The sequence below is a fragment of the Camarhynchus parvulus genome, chromosome 21 (assembly GCF_901933205.1).
Source record: "Camarhynchus parvulus chromosome 21, STF_HiC, whole genome shotgun sequence".
Taxonomy (NCBI): Eukaryota; Metazoa; Chordata; class Aves; order Passeriformes; family Thraupidae; genus Camarhynchus; species Camarhynchus parvulus.
Genome location: NC_044591.1, coordinates 5,940,792 through 5,958,859, shown reverse-complemented (window position 1 = coordinate 5,958,859; position 18,068 = coordinate 5,940,792). Strand labels below are relative to the sequence as shown.

Sequence of the window (18,068 nt, the reverse complement as noted above, 5' to 3'; positions counted from 1 at the left end):
GAGTCAAACATTGCCCTGAAACCTGAAGGGAAAAACCATCCCAGGATGGACACGGCAGCTCTGCCAGCCAGCACTCACTGACCAGGGCTGGCTCTTGGGATGGACTTCTCCAAATTCACCAGGGTGAAAGTGATAAATCCCCACTGTGAAAACGCCAATCACCTGCTGCTGTAATCTCTGTGCAAAGAATTTCTTTATTATCTCCCCCCTTTCTTGAGTCAGTTAAAAGGTATCTTACATAGCATCGTTTCTATTTTAACATTATGTTATATCCTAAAACTATATTTACCCCATTACTTAAGAGAATCAATACAACGTAACTTTCTAACATAACACATATAATATTCACTTTAATTGCTGTGAAAAGCCAACAATAAAATACACATTTTTCACAGCCATGACAATTTACATTGGCTGCTCAAAAATAAACCCTCCAAGTGGCAGGTTGCTCTTCCCACAGCACAGCCACTGCCCTGCTGTTGCTCAACATTTTGTAAGAGGCCTGAACCCTGCAGCAGGAGCAGCTCTTATCCCTGGTAATTGGTGGAGATAAGACTGCTAAGCAGCTGAGCCTGTCCTATTTATAAAGTGCTGCTGTTAAAACAGCAGCTCTGAGCTGGGCAGGTTCAGCAGCGACCTTGGCAGCTCTGCTGGGCTGTGACAGCTCTTCCATCCCCAGAGTGCAGTGACAGGACAGACAGAAGGGGTTTAGGTCCCTTTTGTGAAAAATACCAATCACTTTTTTAAAAAAAATTAAAATATTAATAGTAATAAAATGGTTATAAAAATAGTAATACAATTAGAGTAATAATAATTTGGGCAAATTGGATTAGGACAATATGAGACAATAAAGTCAAAGAGTTATGGATGTCTGGGTACCTTTTTCTGGGTAGCAGGGGCAGAGGATTAACCCTTAAAAACAACAGCTGGTTGCATATTCATACACCTCATACATGATGCATAAATTCCATTCAAACACAGGATTCTGTCTGGTCATAGTCAACTTCTTTCTCTGAATCCTGACAGCGCCTTCGAGACAGGAAGAATTTCATTTCTTCAGATAAGAGGGCAACAAATTCTTTTTCTCTGAAAGATTCAGGTGTCCTGTGGCTGCTATCTCCCTGCGAGTCCTTTTTTTAAAGAAAAGTATCCTCCATAGCATCGTTTCTATTTTAACATTTTTATAACCTAAAACTATATTTAACACACTGCTTAAGAGAATTTATACAGCATAACTTTCTAACACAACACATATAATATTCATTTGAATATTTGCAAAAAGCCAATCATAAAATACATGCATTTTTCACCCTTTCAAACATCTCCTCCCTGACATCGTGAGCAGAACGCTGCAGCTCAGCACTCTGAGCCAGGTTGTGCTTCCTTTCTCTCAGGGAAGAAAACAAAGAGAAATGTTGGCAGGAACTTGAGAAATTAGCATAAAAACATTCTGCGCTTTTTTTTTTTTTCCACTGGGGTTCTCAGTTCCTAGAAACAACAGAAAAGATAATTTCCCAAAAATGCTGTTGTTTGACAACTTGCACAGATGTGCCTGGTACAGAACCTCCACCTCCACCCCAAACCTTCCTCCAGCAAGGAGGCATTTCCACTCGGCAGGAAGCAATTAGCAAATTGTCTCTGTTAACACCTAGCAGGGTGGAAGAACATAGTTCTTACCTCTCAACCCTCATTTCAAACAGCCTCAGATGACTCAGAATTCCTGAGGGATCACGAGAAGTAAAAAAGTACCACAAAGCCTGAATTCTGCTGGAGATGGCGGCACGTGAATGTGACAAATAAATGATTTCTCAATGCTCACACACTGACACAGAGACAGGGAAATGCCTTTCATTATTCAGGCTGATTACCAACACCTCCAATCGTTATGTAAATGTCATTGTCCCACTTTTGAGGCTGAGCTACATTAATTGACTTGCATAAGGGTTAATAAATCTGAGTGATTTGGAATGTTGGTCTGATACTCAAACTCCATCCCCAGATCATCCCTGACAGTGTCAGGGTAGGACTGAGAGCTGCTGGCAGCCAGGAAAGTTAGGTGAGAGAAGTGGAGAGATTTTGGAGAAGTTTAACATGAAGAGGAATATCAAAATATACAGCCAGGAAAGGAAAGTTAGGTAGAAAAGTGGAGGGATTTTAAAAAAGTCTACCATGAAAAGGAATATCCAAATCTGCAGCCAGGACTTACCTCCTGTCTTGAAATAGGATGTGGAGGAGAGAGATTTGAGATTCAGCTTGGGGTGTTTGAGGGGTGCTTTGTGTCTCCCTGAGTGTGCTTTTCTGCCTTTAAAACAAATAAAATCAATTGCTTTCCTCTTTATCCATCTTGTCAAGACTGCAATCTCCCTGACACAGGAAATTCATCATTGAATGTGCATTGAATTTGTTGCCCTCTTATCAGAGAAGTGTTCAGAAGCTGATGGGTTTTCACTTGTAAATAAAAATAATTTAAAAACTGGTTTACTTATCACACCATTTCACTGCTCCCAGGAAAACTGGTGACTCTTTTGAGGAAGGACCTTGATTCACAGCAGACCTTGATTCTTTTTAGGAAAGCAGCTTGATGAACTGGAAAATGTAAAAGCTTCTGGTTGCTTCATTTTCCAGATGCTTCTGCAAGCACAGTCCTGCAGCACTGGCTTTTAACCCTATTTACCAGAAAGATGTGCAGCCCAGAGGAATGAATTCTGTTTTCTGCAGGATCCCTCTAAAGCCAAACACCCCTTAAACCTTTCCTAGGCTAAACTTTCACACTGGCAAAGTCAATATTGCCTGCAATTCTGGGTGAAGGGAACTGTGGGGAAAACCTCTTGGTTTTCTATAAAATACCTTTGCTTCCAGCATTTATAGCAGGAGCTCAGGAGAGGTGGCAGAATTCCTCATAGAACTCTCAGTATTTCAAGGAAAAGAGATTATTTCTATCACCTGGATTATCATCAGAACTATGAAACAGAACTATGAAAGATTCATTGGAGTGGGAGCCACGAGGGGTAATTTTAGATTATTAACTTTAAGGCATTTACAGCGTGGTGTGGCTAAAGCTGATAGGCCAAGAAACACTGAAAATGTAATTAGGAACTCGTTAACTCCTGATTGTGATGGTGTGCATTGGAACACCTGTATTGTCTCACCCTTCTCATGAGACTGAAAACAGAATAAAAGTTTTTAAAACACCATCTCTGGGTGAGGAACTGTGTTATTGACTGACAAATTGGTGCTTCTGCAGGAGCAGATAACTCAGCTAAACTCAGCAAAGGTGCAGTGGGGTTTGGGAGCTGCCAGGCCCCACACTCACCCTTCATGTGAGACTGAAAATGGAATAAAAGTTTTTCAAACGCCTCTCAGTTGTCCCATCCCTGGGCCAGAAAAGGGCTTAATCCCACACCCAACACCATCACAAACTGCTCAAAGATACTGAAAATGCCACTCCTGCTACCAGCTGGGCCTTGATAGTGGTGGGACTGGTTGTTCTGGGGCCTTTCCTTGCCAGAAATCACCCAAGTCGAGCGAGCAAGATAAACAGCCTGCGGTGAGAAGGGAGGAAGTTGGGTCAGCAGCTTTCATAACTGTCCAGGCTTTGAAAACAGCCTGAAGAGTGACAGCAAGAGTGAGGTGGGTTCCTCTTTGCTGTCATGTGTGAGCAGGCCCTGGCAGCTGTGGAATGGGCTGAAATAGCAGCAGGCAAAAGCTCAACAGGTGACAGGAAAAGTCAAATGGCCAAACCTTGTTTTTGCGGCTGGCAAGGGAAAGAATTATCACTGCAGGCTCTGTGCAGGTGTGAAATACCATGTTCTTGTTCCAAAGGGAATAAAGATAGTGGGGGGCTCATTCTTTTTTTCCAGGCTGCCACAGCAAAACTTTATTCCAAAGCAGCTGGCTCAGCAGGCGCCAGAATCCTTGGAGCACTGCAAGCACATCCATCCTGCAGGGAGGCTGCTCCTCCTTATCTCACCAGGAGTTAACACCAATTTCTGCTCTCAGAGCCTCCAGGGAGCCAATTTGCAGCTTGGTCATTACCAAAAATTTCCTTGCAGCCCTAAGGCTCTGCAGTTTTAACTTTGAGAGCTTTGTTGTGCCCAGTTAGCAAAGTCACTGCCATCACCTCACTGTGTGGCTCTGCTCCACTGCAGCTGTTGGCTTATCAAACACTCCACCCTTGTCTTAAACTCTGGTTAAACCCCCCACTAAACAATCCAGGGATTAAAAAAGCTGCTCATCCTCTTGCAATTGAGGCTCTTTATTCCTTTGACCTTCAGGTTTGTGCTGCCCTGGGAGTTGTTTGATAGCACAAGAGAGAATTCTGACCAGTGAGTTGATATCAGCAGGACACCTTTTAAAGAAAAATTTTAAGTTTTCTTGTTGAGAAACCTGAAATCTCGATGGAAGATCTTCAGAAGTAAGTGCCTCAATCCAATTTGCTGATGAGGATCAGATGGAGCTTTTCACCAAGAGGAGAGTCAAACTAAGGCCAGTGCTAACACAGTGTGGACTTGAAGAGACAAAATTAATGCTTGGAAAAAGTCTCTGCAAAAGGAAAAATTAAATCTAATTCTGAAAACAGAAACCTCCAGTTGATATAATCAGAACAACACAAATGCAGAGGAAATCAGTCTGGAATCCAGAAGCTTCAGCACAAGGTAGGATTAGTTCTGAATATGAGCCTTACATCACACTCTTGTGACTGTCAAAAACAGAAATGAAAAGAGACTGGGCTCTGCCAACTTCTGCTTCATTTGCATCAGAATTCTCTATAGCCCAGCATTATTAACTTCTTCTTTTCATGTATTCAACTCCCTTGTATTTTACAGATGCTCAGATGCCAGATGCATTTGAAACCCTTCCCCTTCACCCCCTTTGTTCTAATTCTCAGAAAGGTGATGCAGATATCCTTTGCCTGTGCACAAAAGGAAATATACCTCCCCAATACCCCATATTAAAAGAACATCCTGCACTGCAGTTAAACGATCCTTTTTCTCCACAGAAAAGAGCAGGGTAATTTTTCAGATGAAAGAATGACACACTCAGGAGCTCTGCACCTGCATTTACAATAGCCTGGGTAAAATTACTGGTCCTGCTGCCTCAGACAGAATGCTGAGAGTAACTGTGGCCCCCAGTGAAGCCTCTCCTTTCCCCAAAACATTTCAGTAGAAAAAGTACCAGAAAGAAAAGCACCAGTGTGTTCTCTAGGACTGGTTTGTTCTCATGGTTACACTCAGACACCCATTTTCCTTCCCTCTGCATCCACAGATGATGTTCCTAACTCTGGGGCCAGGCAGGTATTTTCAAAAACTGCAAAAAATCACCCAAGAATCATCCAAAATAACATCCAAAATTGTCCTCTCCCAGCAGACCTGCCTCCACCTCATTCCCCTTTCTTAAAATTTCCTTAAAATTTGTGCTTTTTCTGAACCCAGCAGATATCTTTTCATTCCCTGCCATTTCCAGTTTCTCCCTGTACTGCTGCAGAACAAACTTTCCATCATTCCCAGTGCTGGCAGAGCTCCTCACTCACCAGCACAGATTCCCAGGCTGATCCTGAATCCTGTTTGTCCTTCCTGTTTTGTCCTGAGCATCACCTGTTGTGAAAGCAAGCAGGCCAGCAAGGTCAGCTTTACAAATCCATGCTTGAGCAACTCCCAGCCACAGGAAAACAGAGCTGGGGGATGCCTCAGGCTGGGTTTTATCCCTGTCATGTCCTGCTGCAGTCACCCCACACATTTGGGGGATTCCTGAGGAGGTCACACTTCCCTCAGGCTGGGTTTTAGGGTTTTACCGCTGTCCTGTCCTGCTGCAGTCACCCCTGTGGGATCCCTGAGGAGGTCACACATTCCTCAGGCTGTTTTTTTTAGGTTTTTATCCCTGTCCTGTCCTGCTGCAGTCACAGAACTGGGGGATCCCTGAAGAGGTCACACATTTGGGGGATCCCTGAGGAGGTCACACATCCATCAGGCTCAGTTTTATCCCTGTCAGGTCCTGCTGCAGGACTGGGGGATTCCTGAGGAGGTCCCACATTTGGGGGATCCCCGAGGAGGTCCCACATCCCTCAGGCTGGGTTTTAGGGTTTTACCCTGAGGGGGGCTCACCCATGGCACACACAGGTCATGGGGACCCTGTCACTCCTCTGTCCCCAGGGCAGGGACACCAAATCTGGGACAGGAGGGGCAGTGCTGCTCATCACACCCCCAAAACCCCGCTCCAAACACAGAGCTGGGCACTTTTTGGGGTGTCCTGTGCAGGGCCAGGGGTTGGACTCGATGTCCCCTTCCCACCAAGGCTGTTCTGAGTTTCTCTGGAGCCTTGGGAAGCAGAGCAGAGCTGCTGTGAGAACGGCAGCAGTGCCCTCTGCTGCTCCTGCAGCCAGCAAAGCTCTTCCCCAGCCTCTTAATTAAGCTCAGAAGGTTTTAATCAAGCTCAGAAGGTTTCAAACACCAAAGATGAACTTTTCTCCTGAGCTCAGAGTGCTGCTCCCATCACCTCTGCGAGAGCACAGCCAGGCCAGCTCAGCTTTGTCTTTAATTCCCTGCAGGACGTTTTTAGATCTGTTTGGAACAAACACACACAAAAAAAATTGGGTTTGAGACTCCTTTACACGTTGGCTGTCAAGATTGATTAGTAGAGAAAAAATAATTCCTCCTCATCGGCCTTCATGTCTATAAATGAGTGCAGAAAATTCACATTTCACCCCGTGAAACCTAAAAGGGCCAGAAGGATGTGGCAGGAGGAGCTTTGCATGTTTTACAGAAAAATTGTCTGTAACTACTCCCTGACAAGAGCAGCTGTCCATCCCCAAAGCACTGGAATACAGCGTGCTCTGGGGGGCATCTTTGCTGCTGTAAAAAATTTATTGGGGGATAAAATGTGGTGTTTGCTCACCAAGTGGCCTCTCAGCATGTGCTCTAAGCTACTCCACACCCCCAAATCCACTGGAACCAGTGCCATATATTCCATTATATATATATATATATATATAATGGAATATATTAAAATATATTTATATAATACATATAATTTATAATTATATATATATATATAATATTTATATATTCATCATTTCTCCTATATTTTTTCCAGCCTATATTTTGGTGTCTCATTTGCCCCTAAATATATATAATGTATATTTATATATATCTCATAGAGATATATATATATCTCTCTCATATATATAATATAATTATATATATATATATAAAATATATATTTATATATTCATCATTTCTCCCATATTTTTCCAGCCTATATTTTGGTGTCTCATTTGCCCTTAAATATATATATAATGCATATTTATATATATCTCATAGAGATATATATATATATTTTTTATATATATATATATATATATATATATTCATAATTTCTCCTATATTTTCCCAGCCTATATTTTGGTGCCTCATTTGCCCCTAAATATATATAGCATGTATATTTATATATATCTCATAGAGATATATATATATATTTATCTCATATATATAATATAATATATATATATATATATATATAAAATATATATTTATATATTCATCATTTCTCCTATATTTTCCCAGCCTATATTTTGGTGTCTCATTTGCCCCTTTGGAATATATATAGCCTTATATTTATATGTATCTCATAGAGGATATATATATATTTATCTCTTATATATAATATAATTATATATATATATAATATATTTATTATGCTATATTTTGGTGTCTGTCCCATTTCCCTTGTGCCTCACTGGTCCCAGTTCCCCGGCCGAACTGGGCGCCAGCACCAGGTGGCAGCAGCAGCCGCATCCCGGATCTCTCTCACGGCCACGTTTTCCAGGAAAAAAGGAGAATTTTGTCTCATTATCCAGAGGTTTGGTGCGGTTTTTCCGCTCCTCATGGGATGATATCTCGCCACAAGAATCAAATACAGCAGTTATTGATCGGTTATCGATCAGCAGCATCTGTTGTGTGCCAATAAAAACGTCCCAGCGCGGGGCAGAATCCAATCCACAGCTAAAAAGCCTCTGATGAACTTCAGGGTCTTATTTCCTACACCTCATACTTGTTTCCTTCTATAAAGTCAGGAAATTCAAGCACATGCTGTCAAACATCCCACTAAACCCAAAATTTCAATGTAGGCGATCAGAAATTGAATTATTTTGATATAATGAAGCTGATGGTTAATTACATAGTTATGACTAGAGGCTGGAAGCCAATTGTCACAAAAGCCCAGGAAAAGCAGAATTTGATGTTCCCAGCACCTGACCAATCATTCAAAAATAAATTATTTTTTCTAAATAATATTTTTATAAAATTTTCCACATCTATATTTTTCTATGTCTTTAATAATATTTTCTATTATACTTTATAATATTTCCTAAATAATATATTTTTTTCTAAATAATTGCTGTGAGTTTTAATATTTTTTCTAAATAATTGCCCATGCTCAAGGCACAGGCTCTGCTCAGGATCCCCAGGCTGGATTTGAGCCTTCCTGCAAGGGTGGGATCCAAATTAAATTCAGCACCTATTTCAGCACTGGGCCCTAAAAAACTCTGGATTCATGGTGGAATTTGCCAATTTTGGGACATGGAAAACGAGGGAGAAGGGGAAAGATCCAAGGTGCTTTCCCATGCAGTGCAGTTGCCCAATTATGGAATTTTTCAATTATTTTATGGTCTGGTCTCCCTCCACAGGGCTGGGTGTCCACAGCGAGGGATTAAATCCTCTCAACCACCCCAAAAATCCAGCACTGAGGAGGAGGAGCTGCTTTAGAAATCCCTGAGCTGAAACTGCAGAGGATGTCCCATGAAAACTCAGCCAGACACAACCCCTGAGATGATCGAATTAGAATAAACTGTAAAATTAAGAATATTTGTGCTGTGTTTGGCTCACACCCAAATGTATCACAGTTACAGGAGGGTGGTGAAATCCTTTGGGAGGTTTTGCCTTTTCAGATGGACAGACATGGAGGCACTGCTGTATCAAAGGGGTTCAGATGGGCACACACAGCTTTAACAATTACTGGATTTCTTTAAAAAAAATCAGAAAATGCTTGAGGTGAAGAGGCTTCTTTGCAAACTTCTCCCTGCAAAAGCAAATATTGCCGATGCTGCTGTTTCCCATTCAAAATACAAACAGTGAGGCACTAGAAATGGTAAATAAGTAAGTTCAATTATTCAGAACCAAGGGGAGGACAGCAGGGTTTTGGAGCTCTTGGCAGAGGTACCATCAACTGTTTCCCATCCAGAATTTACCAGATTTTAATTGATGGGGCTGCTTCAAGTGCCAAGACCTGCCAGGATAATTTGGACTCTAAAGGTGAATCTATAAAACAGATAAAACAGGCCCAAGAGCTTGGATTTCTTTTTTTTTTAGTGCAGAAAGATAAATGAGCCCTGTTAATTCAAGCTCTACAACTTGATGAGGGACTTTCAGATCAGAGCTGAGGTCAGAGGCTCCCATGTGGAATTTCTGGTTAAGTTACTCTTGGTGGAGAGAACAGTGACAGGCTTCAAAGGACAGGAATGATCCTTTTGCTTCGGCAAGTTTAACCTTCAGTTGTGATAAGCTGTTCCTTGAGGTCTATCTGTAATTGCTCCATTTCCTGCCACCAAGGCTGATGCTATCACTTGATTGAAATAAGCCTTGGGAGGAGGGAGGGAGAGAGAACAGCTCCAAAAATTCCTTTTTTAATTCCAGCATCACATTTTAGAGCTGTCACTGACAGACCCAGCCTGGCCAATGAACCTCATTCCTTTTTCTCCATGCTGAACGTTCTTGGCTCTCTGGATTTCCTCAAGAGCTCACTCAGAGCTCATTCCCTGGGCAGCTCTGTCACCTGAGCCAAGATTTGCCAAGATTTCAGCTTGCAGTGGGTTAAGCACACATGTCTGATGCAAGAGGCAGATGAAATATGGAATTGTTCAATTAAGTGATGCAGTCATCCTTGGCACAGCTCCCAGATCTCTCATTAGTGCAAACTGGTGTCCATCACTCCCAGAGCTGTCACTCCCTGGATCCTCATTGTTCACTCAAGGCTCAGATCCCCAGCAGGCCAAGAGCAGCAGCTATTTGAGCTCCTGGGCTCTAAAAACCTGCAGGGGCCAGGGGGAGGTGGAACTGCTGCTCTTCAGAGCTCAGTGTCTCACTGCTCCTCTCCTCACCTGCTTTTTGTTGCTTTCAGGGTGGAAGGAATTGTTAAATTCCTAAACATGTGAAAACACACAGATCAGTGTGAGGCTGAATTTTCAGCGATTCCAGGAGGAGGATGCCTTCAACTCCAGCTAAAACCATCCATTTTGGATATTTTATATAAACAAACAAACAAACAAATAAATGAATAAATAAATATATAAATATATAATACACACACACACACACACATATATATATATAATATATACACACATATATCCAGCTAATACCATCAATTTTGGATATTTTTATATATATATATATATATATTTATATATATATATATATATATATATATATATATATTATATATATATATATATATATATGTATATATATTTGTATATATTTGTATATATATATTATATATATTATATATATTATATATTACATAATATATAATATATAATATATAATATATAATATATAATATATAATATATATTATATAATTATAAGATATAATATAATATAATATAATATAATATAATATAATATAATAATAATAATATAATATAATATTTCTTTTGGAAAATAAAAATTCATCCTATTGGGCATAAACTCTGGCTTCCCAAGGTCCCTCAGGTACTAACAGGGAATTCTGAGCACCGTCTGTGTGGAAAAGAACACAGAACAAAACAACTCAGAGTTACAAATCTGAAGTAATTTTAAAAGTCAGATGTTGTCTCCCATTCACTCCAAATCCTCTCTGCTTCTTCCCATTGGACTGAGCAGCAGCTCCAGGGAGCCAAGCATCAGACATAATTATTCCCACTGGACCTTCTTCCAGTTTTGCTTATAATACCCCAGGAAGTAAATCAATAAAGCAAAGATAAGGAACTCTGGTGAAAAATCAATGGAAGTTGAGATAAATATATGCAGTTACGTGTTTTCCAGGATGACTCACCCTGCCAAGCACACCCAGGGTAGGAAAGGAGCTGCTGCTGCTGCTGCCTACTGCTCCTCACTCAGCTGCAACCCTGCTTGTGCAAAAGAGAAAAAACCCTGAATATTAGAATTCTATACATCTTAAAACGTGTTTGGTTTAATAAAAGAGGGTTTGGAATGTTTGTGATGGTTCTCTCAGGTGCAACAGGAGTGTGTGTGACAGCAAAATCCAAATTTCCTCTGCAGAGGGACCTCCCTGCCACAGCACAGGGCACCAGATCAGCAAGAGCACCTTGCCAATTAAAATATCTTCATTATTTTGACTCTAGATCCTCATTCCTACCTAAAGCAGAGGAGGGAGGCTGAAAAGAGCAGGGATTCTCATCAGGGCTGTGATAGAGCATGGCAAAAAATGTGAGAGGGAGCTTGGGAATATTGGGGAGAGGGGCTGGAGAGAAACGCAGGGAATCCTTTCTAAATAAGACTTGGTTTTAAATTGTCCAAGAGCCCCTGCTCCAGTTAACTCTGCCTCATTTTTAACCTCTCCATCTTCACCAGCTGAGGGTTTTTTTTACATAAAACACTGGGAAAAGAAAATCCCTCCAAAAGTAAACATTGGGAAAAGCTTGTTTTGTTTGTGAGGCCTTATGGAAAAATCTGCCCACGTTCAGAGGACCCTGGAGACGCAGGAAGGAGGGGTTCCATGAGCAGGAACACGAGCTGCAGCCAAACCCAGCACAGGCTGCTCTGTCACACACGTTTCTCCCTGCACTGACCATTCCATGGCTCTGTACCAGCAGATGGAGCTGCACTGCCTTTTTTTTTATTTTCTTTCCCCACCCTTTTAAACAGACTTTTCCCTCCCTTATCTGTTTGCCATTTAAAAATCTGTTACATCAAATAAACTTTTCATTTTGCACTTCCTGTTCCCCAGACAATTCCCTCTCAGGGTCAATCACATCTCGCTGCACTCAGCCAGAGCAAATGGCTTCTGAATAATTAAAGCAGGAAGATTCTCTTTGTTCTATTTTATGACAAAATTGTCTTGGGTTAAGCCAGGAATTACTTGAATGAGTATTGAGCAGGGCCTGGATTCCTAAAGGGTGAGTTTGGAGCAGCCAGCTCTCTAAACAATGAGAAGTTCGCTCAGTTTTTATTCACATTTCTGATTTGTTTTTCCCAGCTAAGTGAAATACTGGATCATTTTACCAATGCAGTTACTGTTCCTTATTTTAAAAATACTCCTTGTACATTGAATTGTAATAGCTTTTAGTATTGATATAAGAAAAAGCTGAGCACAGCACAGAAGTGCTCAGGCAAAGAGAGGAGACAGAGCAGGAATTGTTGAAGCCATCAGGTAAAATGGAGCAAAGTAATTAATGTTTAAATCATTGAACACACGTGAGGCAGGCAGGACAGAGAGACAAGACAGAGCAGGGATTTTTGAAGCCATCAGATAAAATGGAGCAAAACAATGATATTTAAATCATTGAGCACACGTGAGGCAGGTAGGACAGAGAGAGGGGACAGAGCTAGAATTTTTGCAGCAGGCAGGACAGAGAGAGGAGACAAAACAGGAATTTTTGAAGCCATCAGGTAAAATGGAGCAGAGCAGTGATGTTCAAACCACTGAGCACATGTGAGGCAGGTAGGACAGAGAGAGGAAACAGAGCAGGAATTTTTGAAGCCATCAGGTAAAATGGAGCGCAGAAATAATGTTTAAACCACTGAGCACACGTGAGGCAGGCAGGACAGCAGATGGCTGCTGCCACCTCTGGGAACTGCCATGTGCCAGGGCCATTCCCAGCAGGAGGGGCAGGGAATGCACCAGGCATCCTTGTTCCAAGAGGGAAACTGAAATCTGGGTTTTCGTTTTTGCTCACACGGCCCTGAAACAGAACAAATTCAGCTTTCCACTCTTCCATTGCATCCCAGCTTTCATTGGAATGCAATGGAAAAAGACCAACTCATCACTGATGGTAAAAGCAGAGGCAGACTCTCAGAAATTACATGAAGAGAAAAGAGAACAGCACCATGCAAAAATAGCCAGCTGCTGCTCGAACTTGTTCATCAGCCACTTCTTTTCTTCTTTCCCCTCCAATGTGAATTCATGCTTACACCTACACTAAAAAGTGTTAATCATAAAAGCACCCAGGATCCTGCCTTGCTGCAGAGCCAGGCACAGAGCTCAGCACGGGTGACAGCTTTTATTATTCTTTATTTACTCTGCCACTTCCCAGAAACCAGATTATGCTATTTTTAGCTCCTATAGGGCATGATTCAATCAGTCATTTTAAGTGTGTTTCACAGCTGATTTCAAACACTCCAGGGGACTTCATGGTCAAAAGGCAGAATGCCCAACTCAATATTTTTTTTTCTGTTGGTAGTAGAACCTCAGATCTTTTATTTAATTCATGAAGAAATTAAAGGCCTTGAGGGGCACAGAATATTCTAAAGGTCTTAACTGGAGCTCCTGGGACTGAGAAATCTGTTCTGTCTTCCTTCACTCCTTTCCTGAAACTCCACGAGAAGATTCCAACCCCATTCTCACAGATTTTGTGTTCTCAGGTCATGGAATCCGAACCAGAAATAAGAAATCAGCACCAGAAGTTCACCAGCAGCTGGGGAAGCTGCTCTTTGGAGCCACATCCCACAATTATCTCCAACTCGGAATCTTTTCAAAGCCCACAGGAGGAGCTTGTAGGTAAGATGACATAAATAATTTTGATTTGGGTATATCCTAAAATTCAAGGCGTCCAAAACTCAAGGTTTTGGCCCAGACTCAAGAGTTCAGAGCTGCTCCCTTTGCACACCCATTTTTCTCCAGCAGCAGCACTCTGAATAACCAAACACACAGTGAAAAATGTTTAAATCAAAGAAAAATTCGTATTTAACACAAAAATAAGAGTAGTGAGAGGCAACTGCAACTGTCTGCATTTCAAATAAATCCCAAAGGGCTGCACATCAGCCTCCTGACACAAGTCACTGTCCTGGGGTGTTTTATTGCCAGGGCACAGAGATTTAACACATGGATTGAGATTAAGGAAGGTGAGACAGATCATTGATTTTATTACAGACCAGAGTCACATATGAAACATCCTTTGGAATAAAAATATTCCACATGAGTGGAAACCCCGCAGCTACAGCATTTGGAATTGGAAACCACTAAATCCGAGTTCCCAAAATTCAGCATTTCTAGCCATGAGCTACTTACCAGTCTCATGCAGCCCCAAACAACCCCAGTGCTCACAGGTGGGCAATGCCACCATCACATTTTCCACATTCCCAGCTTCTAAAAACCTCTCCATTGAGGCTGAGAATTCCCATGTTTGGTGTGAGACCAATCCACAGCTTTGGAATTTCTCTTGGTTGATGTGAAATGAGGGAAAATCCATTTTTGTTTAGATCAGAACAAGAGATGGGACTTCACCCACTAAAACCCTCAAGCCAACCAATACCAAATTGTTGAACCAACTGCTTTTTAACACCTCATTGCACAAATCTGCTTCTCTGGGTATAAAACAATGTTTAAAAATTTTTTTTAGATAAGATTCTGCTTCTTGGAGACTTTATTCTTACTGAGCATGAAAATGACTTCTTACCCTGTCAATCTAAGAGTGCCAACAGAGCTGCTGTGGCCAGATCCTCACATGGCAGGAACCACTCAATTCTTTTCCTATTAAAGGACACAAAAGTTTTAAAAGAAGTTACTCAGCATTTTGCTTTGATTTCCCACTTCAGGTGCTCCACTCCTACAGCATAAATAATTTTTGTGCTGTGCACCTCATGACCCATAGTGGCTCTTTGAATTTGGAGTTAAGTGCATACTCTGCCCAATAACTGACCATTAACCATTGAAAAACCACCAAACCATTTCTCTGGGGACAGCATTCCCTCCTCCTGTGTGTTTGTTCTGTTTATTCCACAACTCAGAAGACGTTCTGCATGTTGAACAAGAAGCTGCAAAACAGATCAGTCCAAACTCATGTCAAACTGCTTTATTACATCTTAAATAACATTACATTTTAATATAGTATCTATCTTGCATCCAGCTTTCTTGAAGTACACTGACTTTAAAATTAAATACAAAAGGTGAAGAGGGATACAGGGCGTGGAGAAAGCTCTACAGAGTAGTTTCATGAAAGAGAGTAAGAGGGAACTCATCTTTTATGCCAAATCCAGGCCTAACGCACAATTACAGCACATTTTTGTACAGAATGTTGCAGAAAAAACAAAATGGAGAAAAGCTACTACTGCTGCTAGGAAGGAGCATTTCTGGATACAGTGAGAAGATAGGAAAGAACAATCTGCTGTCCAAACACTGCTGCTTTTAACATTTTATTTGAAAAGAAAGCCAGGAAAACCTGCTCATTACAAAAATGACTCTGATCAGATGCAAAGGACTCATCCTGCAAGAGGAACTGGCTGTGAGGAACTGATTTATAAAGAAGATGGTCTAGGTTCCCTCCTCCCACACCCCAGAATCTTTGACAGCGATTGTTTGAACAGGCTGTTTCTTTTTTTTTTTATTCTTTAAAAAAAAAAAAAGTGACTTATCACGCTACTCCAAAACGTGCATAGCTTTGTACTGGAGTTCTTCATAGATTTATGCACAGAGTAGCAACAATAAATGAATACAGCGACAATGGTTACAGTTTTTAAACAGGTTATTTCTTCAAAGAAAAAACATCTAAGGACTTAGTCCAATATGCACTTTTTAGCATTTCTACAGCATGCGATTCTAAGAGTAAACCCACCCAATATGGCAAACAATCAAAAAAGGTTTTTTTTTTTCTGTTTAACTTAGAAAGTTCAAGATCATTATTTTCAAAACATTGATTTGTACATCATTTCATACACAAAGAATTGACTCGATACCCAAGTGTAGGATAGGTCTCTTTTGAAAACAGAGATTCCTGGTTGTTGAGACTTATAGGATAGTGTTAGGATATATAAACTGCCCTTCCAAGTGGACAAACCAAAACAGATTAAAAAAATCAGTGTGGTGAAAAAGGGGGGGCAGGAGGGACCAAGGATTGCATTTGTAATTCATAAAAGGTGAAAGGATTCTTTAAACAAGCATTCATTACCTTTTACAGCATGTGCTTGGTTACCTTACTGCTTAACATTATCCTATATATGCCAAGTTTTGTGCAACAATTATCTGTGATACTAGAAAATAAAAATAAAAAAAATTAGGGACTAAATTTACAGCGTTAACAACCCCCAGTGCTCTGGGCTAGGACTCCCTTGTTTTGCTCAATTAAATACATAAGGAAATGTATTTAAAAAGGAAACTTGAAAAAAATCCTGCTACAAACATGACTTTAAAATTTGCAAGTGTGTGAGATAAAGTCCTTAACTTCAACTTGGAAACTACAGTGAAAGCTAACTGTTTCACAATTATGCTCAAGTTTATTTTCTGGTCATGCTTTTTATGATAGTGTTTCATTTGTTTTTAAATTCTCAAGACAAAAAAAATGGTCCCAAAAGGAATGCACAATTTCATTTTGCTTACAACACAGAAATTCTTCTTGGAAAGGTAATTGTGCTCTTCATTTCAGCAACAGGAGACGGAAAAGATCTTGCCCTTTGAAGTTGGGGAGGATGGGGGTCCAAGTTAGTATGGTTGGATTGGATATGCTATCGTTTTTAATTTTCAACCGTTGGAAACTTCTTCCAGTCCTGGAGTCCGCTGCTCTTCTGGCACACAGAAACATCTGGTGAGAGTTGCACTTTGAGAAACTGCAAATAAGTGGCAAACTCTGCTGTCCCCAGCACTGACACATGCAGGCATTACCTCCCCCCTTCCCCAAGGATATTCATTTATTCAAAAAACCCACAGAGGAAAGTACAGTAATTAAAAATAGGCCTCTAGAAAAATGTCAGTGCGTGCATTAAAGTAATGGTCATCTAACCCCCCAACTGCTTGAGTTTGCTCCTCACGGATTTCAGGAAATTCTCAGAATTCCCAGGTTGGAAGAGACCTTAAAACGGAGTCCCACCCAGCCCCAACCCCTCAACTCAACCCTGGCACCCAGTGCCACATCCAGGCTTTGTTAAACACACTCAGGGATGGGGACTCCAGCACCTCCCTGGGCAGCCATTCCAGAACTTTATCACCCTTCTGTAAAAAACTTCTTCCCAATATCCAACCTGTATTTCCCTTGCTGCAGCTTCATACCACCCTGAATGATCAGCGCCAATAACAGCACTGCTGGCAAGAAGCATTCTGGACCCCAAAGCTGCCTTAGTGAGCTGGGTACTCACCTTCTTCAGTTCCAGATCTTGAGGAAGCTGTCCCATGACCCTGTTGCCACTGCCATGCCATCATCAGTCACACCTAAGCAACTGACACGGTTATCGTGACCAGCAAGGACACCTGGAAATGAGAAATCAACAAATAAATTGCTTTGTTTGGGTGATTTCCTGTCTGTGCAAGTTCCAGCACAGCACGTTTGGATTAGCCAAGCTCTAGAGTCAAAAATCCTGAACAAACAGGGCTGGAATTTTAAAATGCCGTTGATTTTACAAGCACAGACTCGGGACAGAGCTGGGTGGGTTCTCAAGGGGATAATTCAGTGAGTGCATTAGTCCAAAGTTTTCCTTCTATCTTCCCCCTATTATGACCTTTACTGCTCTTCCATGAGCTGTGAAGTGACAGCCCTGAAGATTGTGACAATGTCACTATAACCATGCCCTGCACAGCTTTTGCTCCTCACCACAGCGACAAAGATCAGCTAAATTTTACAACACTTCATATTTGCAAAAAAATTTCTTTTAAAACCAGACGTAAAACTGAATTGTGTTATGAACTCTAAAGCATTTTTCATCCAGTTTTCTCTTACTACATTCACAAGACAGACTCCTCCATACAATCTATTTGTCAATATGGAGATCTAATACAATTCAATTATAGCACCATTAAAAGAATGAATTGAGACACTAAACAGAAAAATTAAGGGAGACAACATTTTCCTCTATGCCCTTTAATTTAACA

The 18,068-nt window shown here is 41.1% G+C and overlaps 1 protein-coding gene across 8 annotated transcripts in view; it reads right to left on the bottom strand.

Annotated features, from left to right (window-relative positions):
- Positions 1 to 15,051: 15,051 nt before the first annotated feature.
- GNB1 (G protein subunit beta 1) overlaps positions 15,052 to 18,068 on the bottom strand; it is a 36,904-nt gene continuing 33,887 nt past the window's right edge. For 5 of the 8 annotated variants that reach the window (XM_030963609.1, XM_030963608.1, XM_030963603.1 and 2 more), the window contains exons 11-12: positions 17,339 to 17,450; positions 15,052 to 16,771 (exon numbers count right to left, since the gene is read on the bottom strand). In XM_030963609.1, coding sequence (XP_030819469.1) covers positions 17,344 to 17,450 — 107 coding nt within the window. In that variant the 3' untranslated portion in view covers positions 15,052 to 16,771; positions 17,339 to 17,343. Of the gene's footprint in view, positions 16,814 to 17,338; positions 17,451 to 18,068 lie in introns of all 8 variants that reach the window. The other 3 variants (XM_030963605.1, XM_030963604.1, XM_030963607.1) reach the window with 3 other exon arrangements.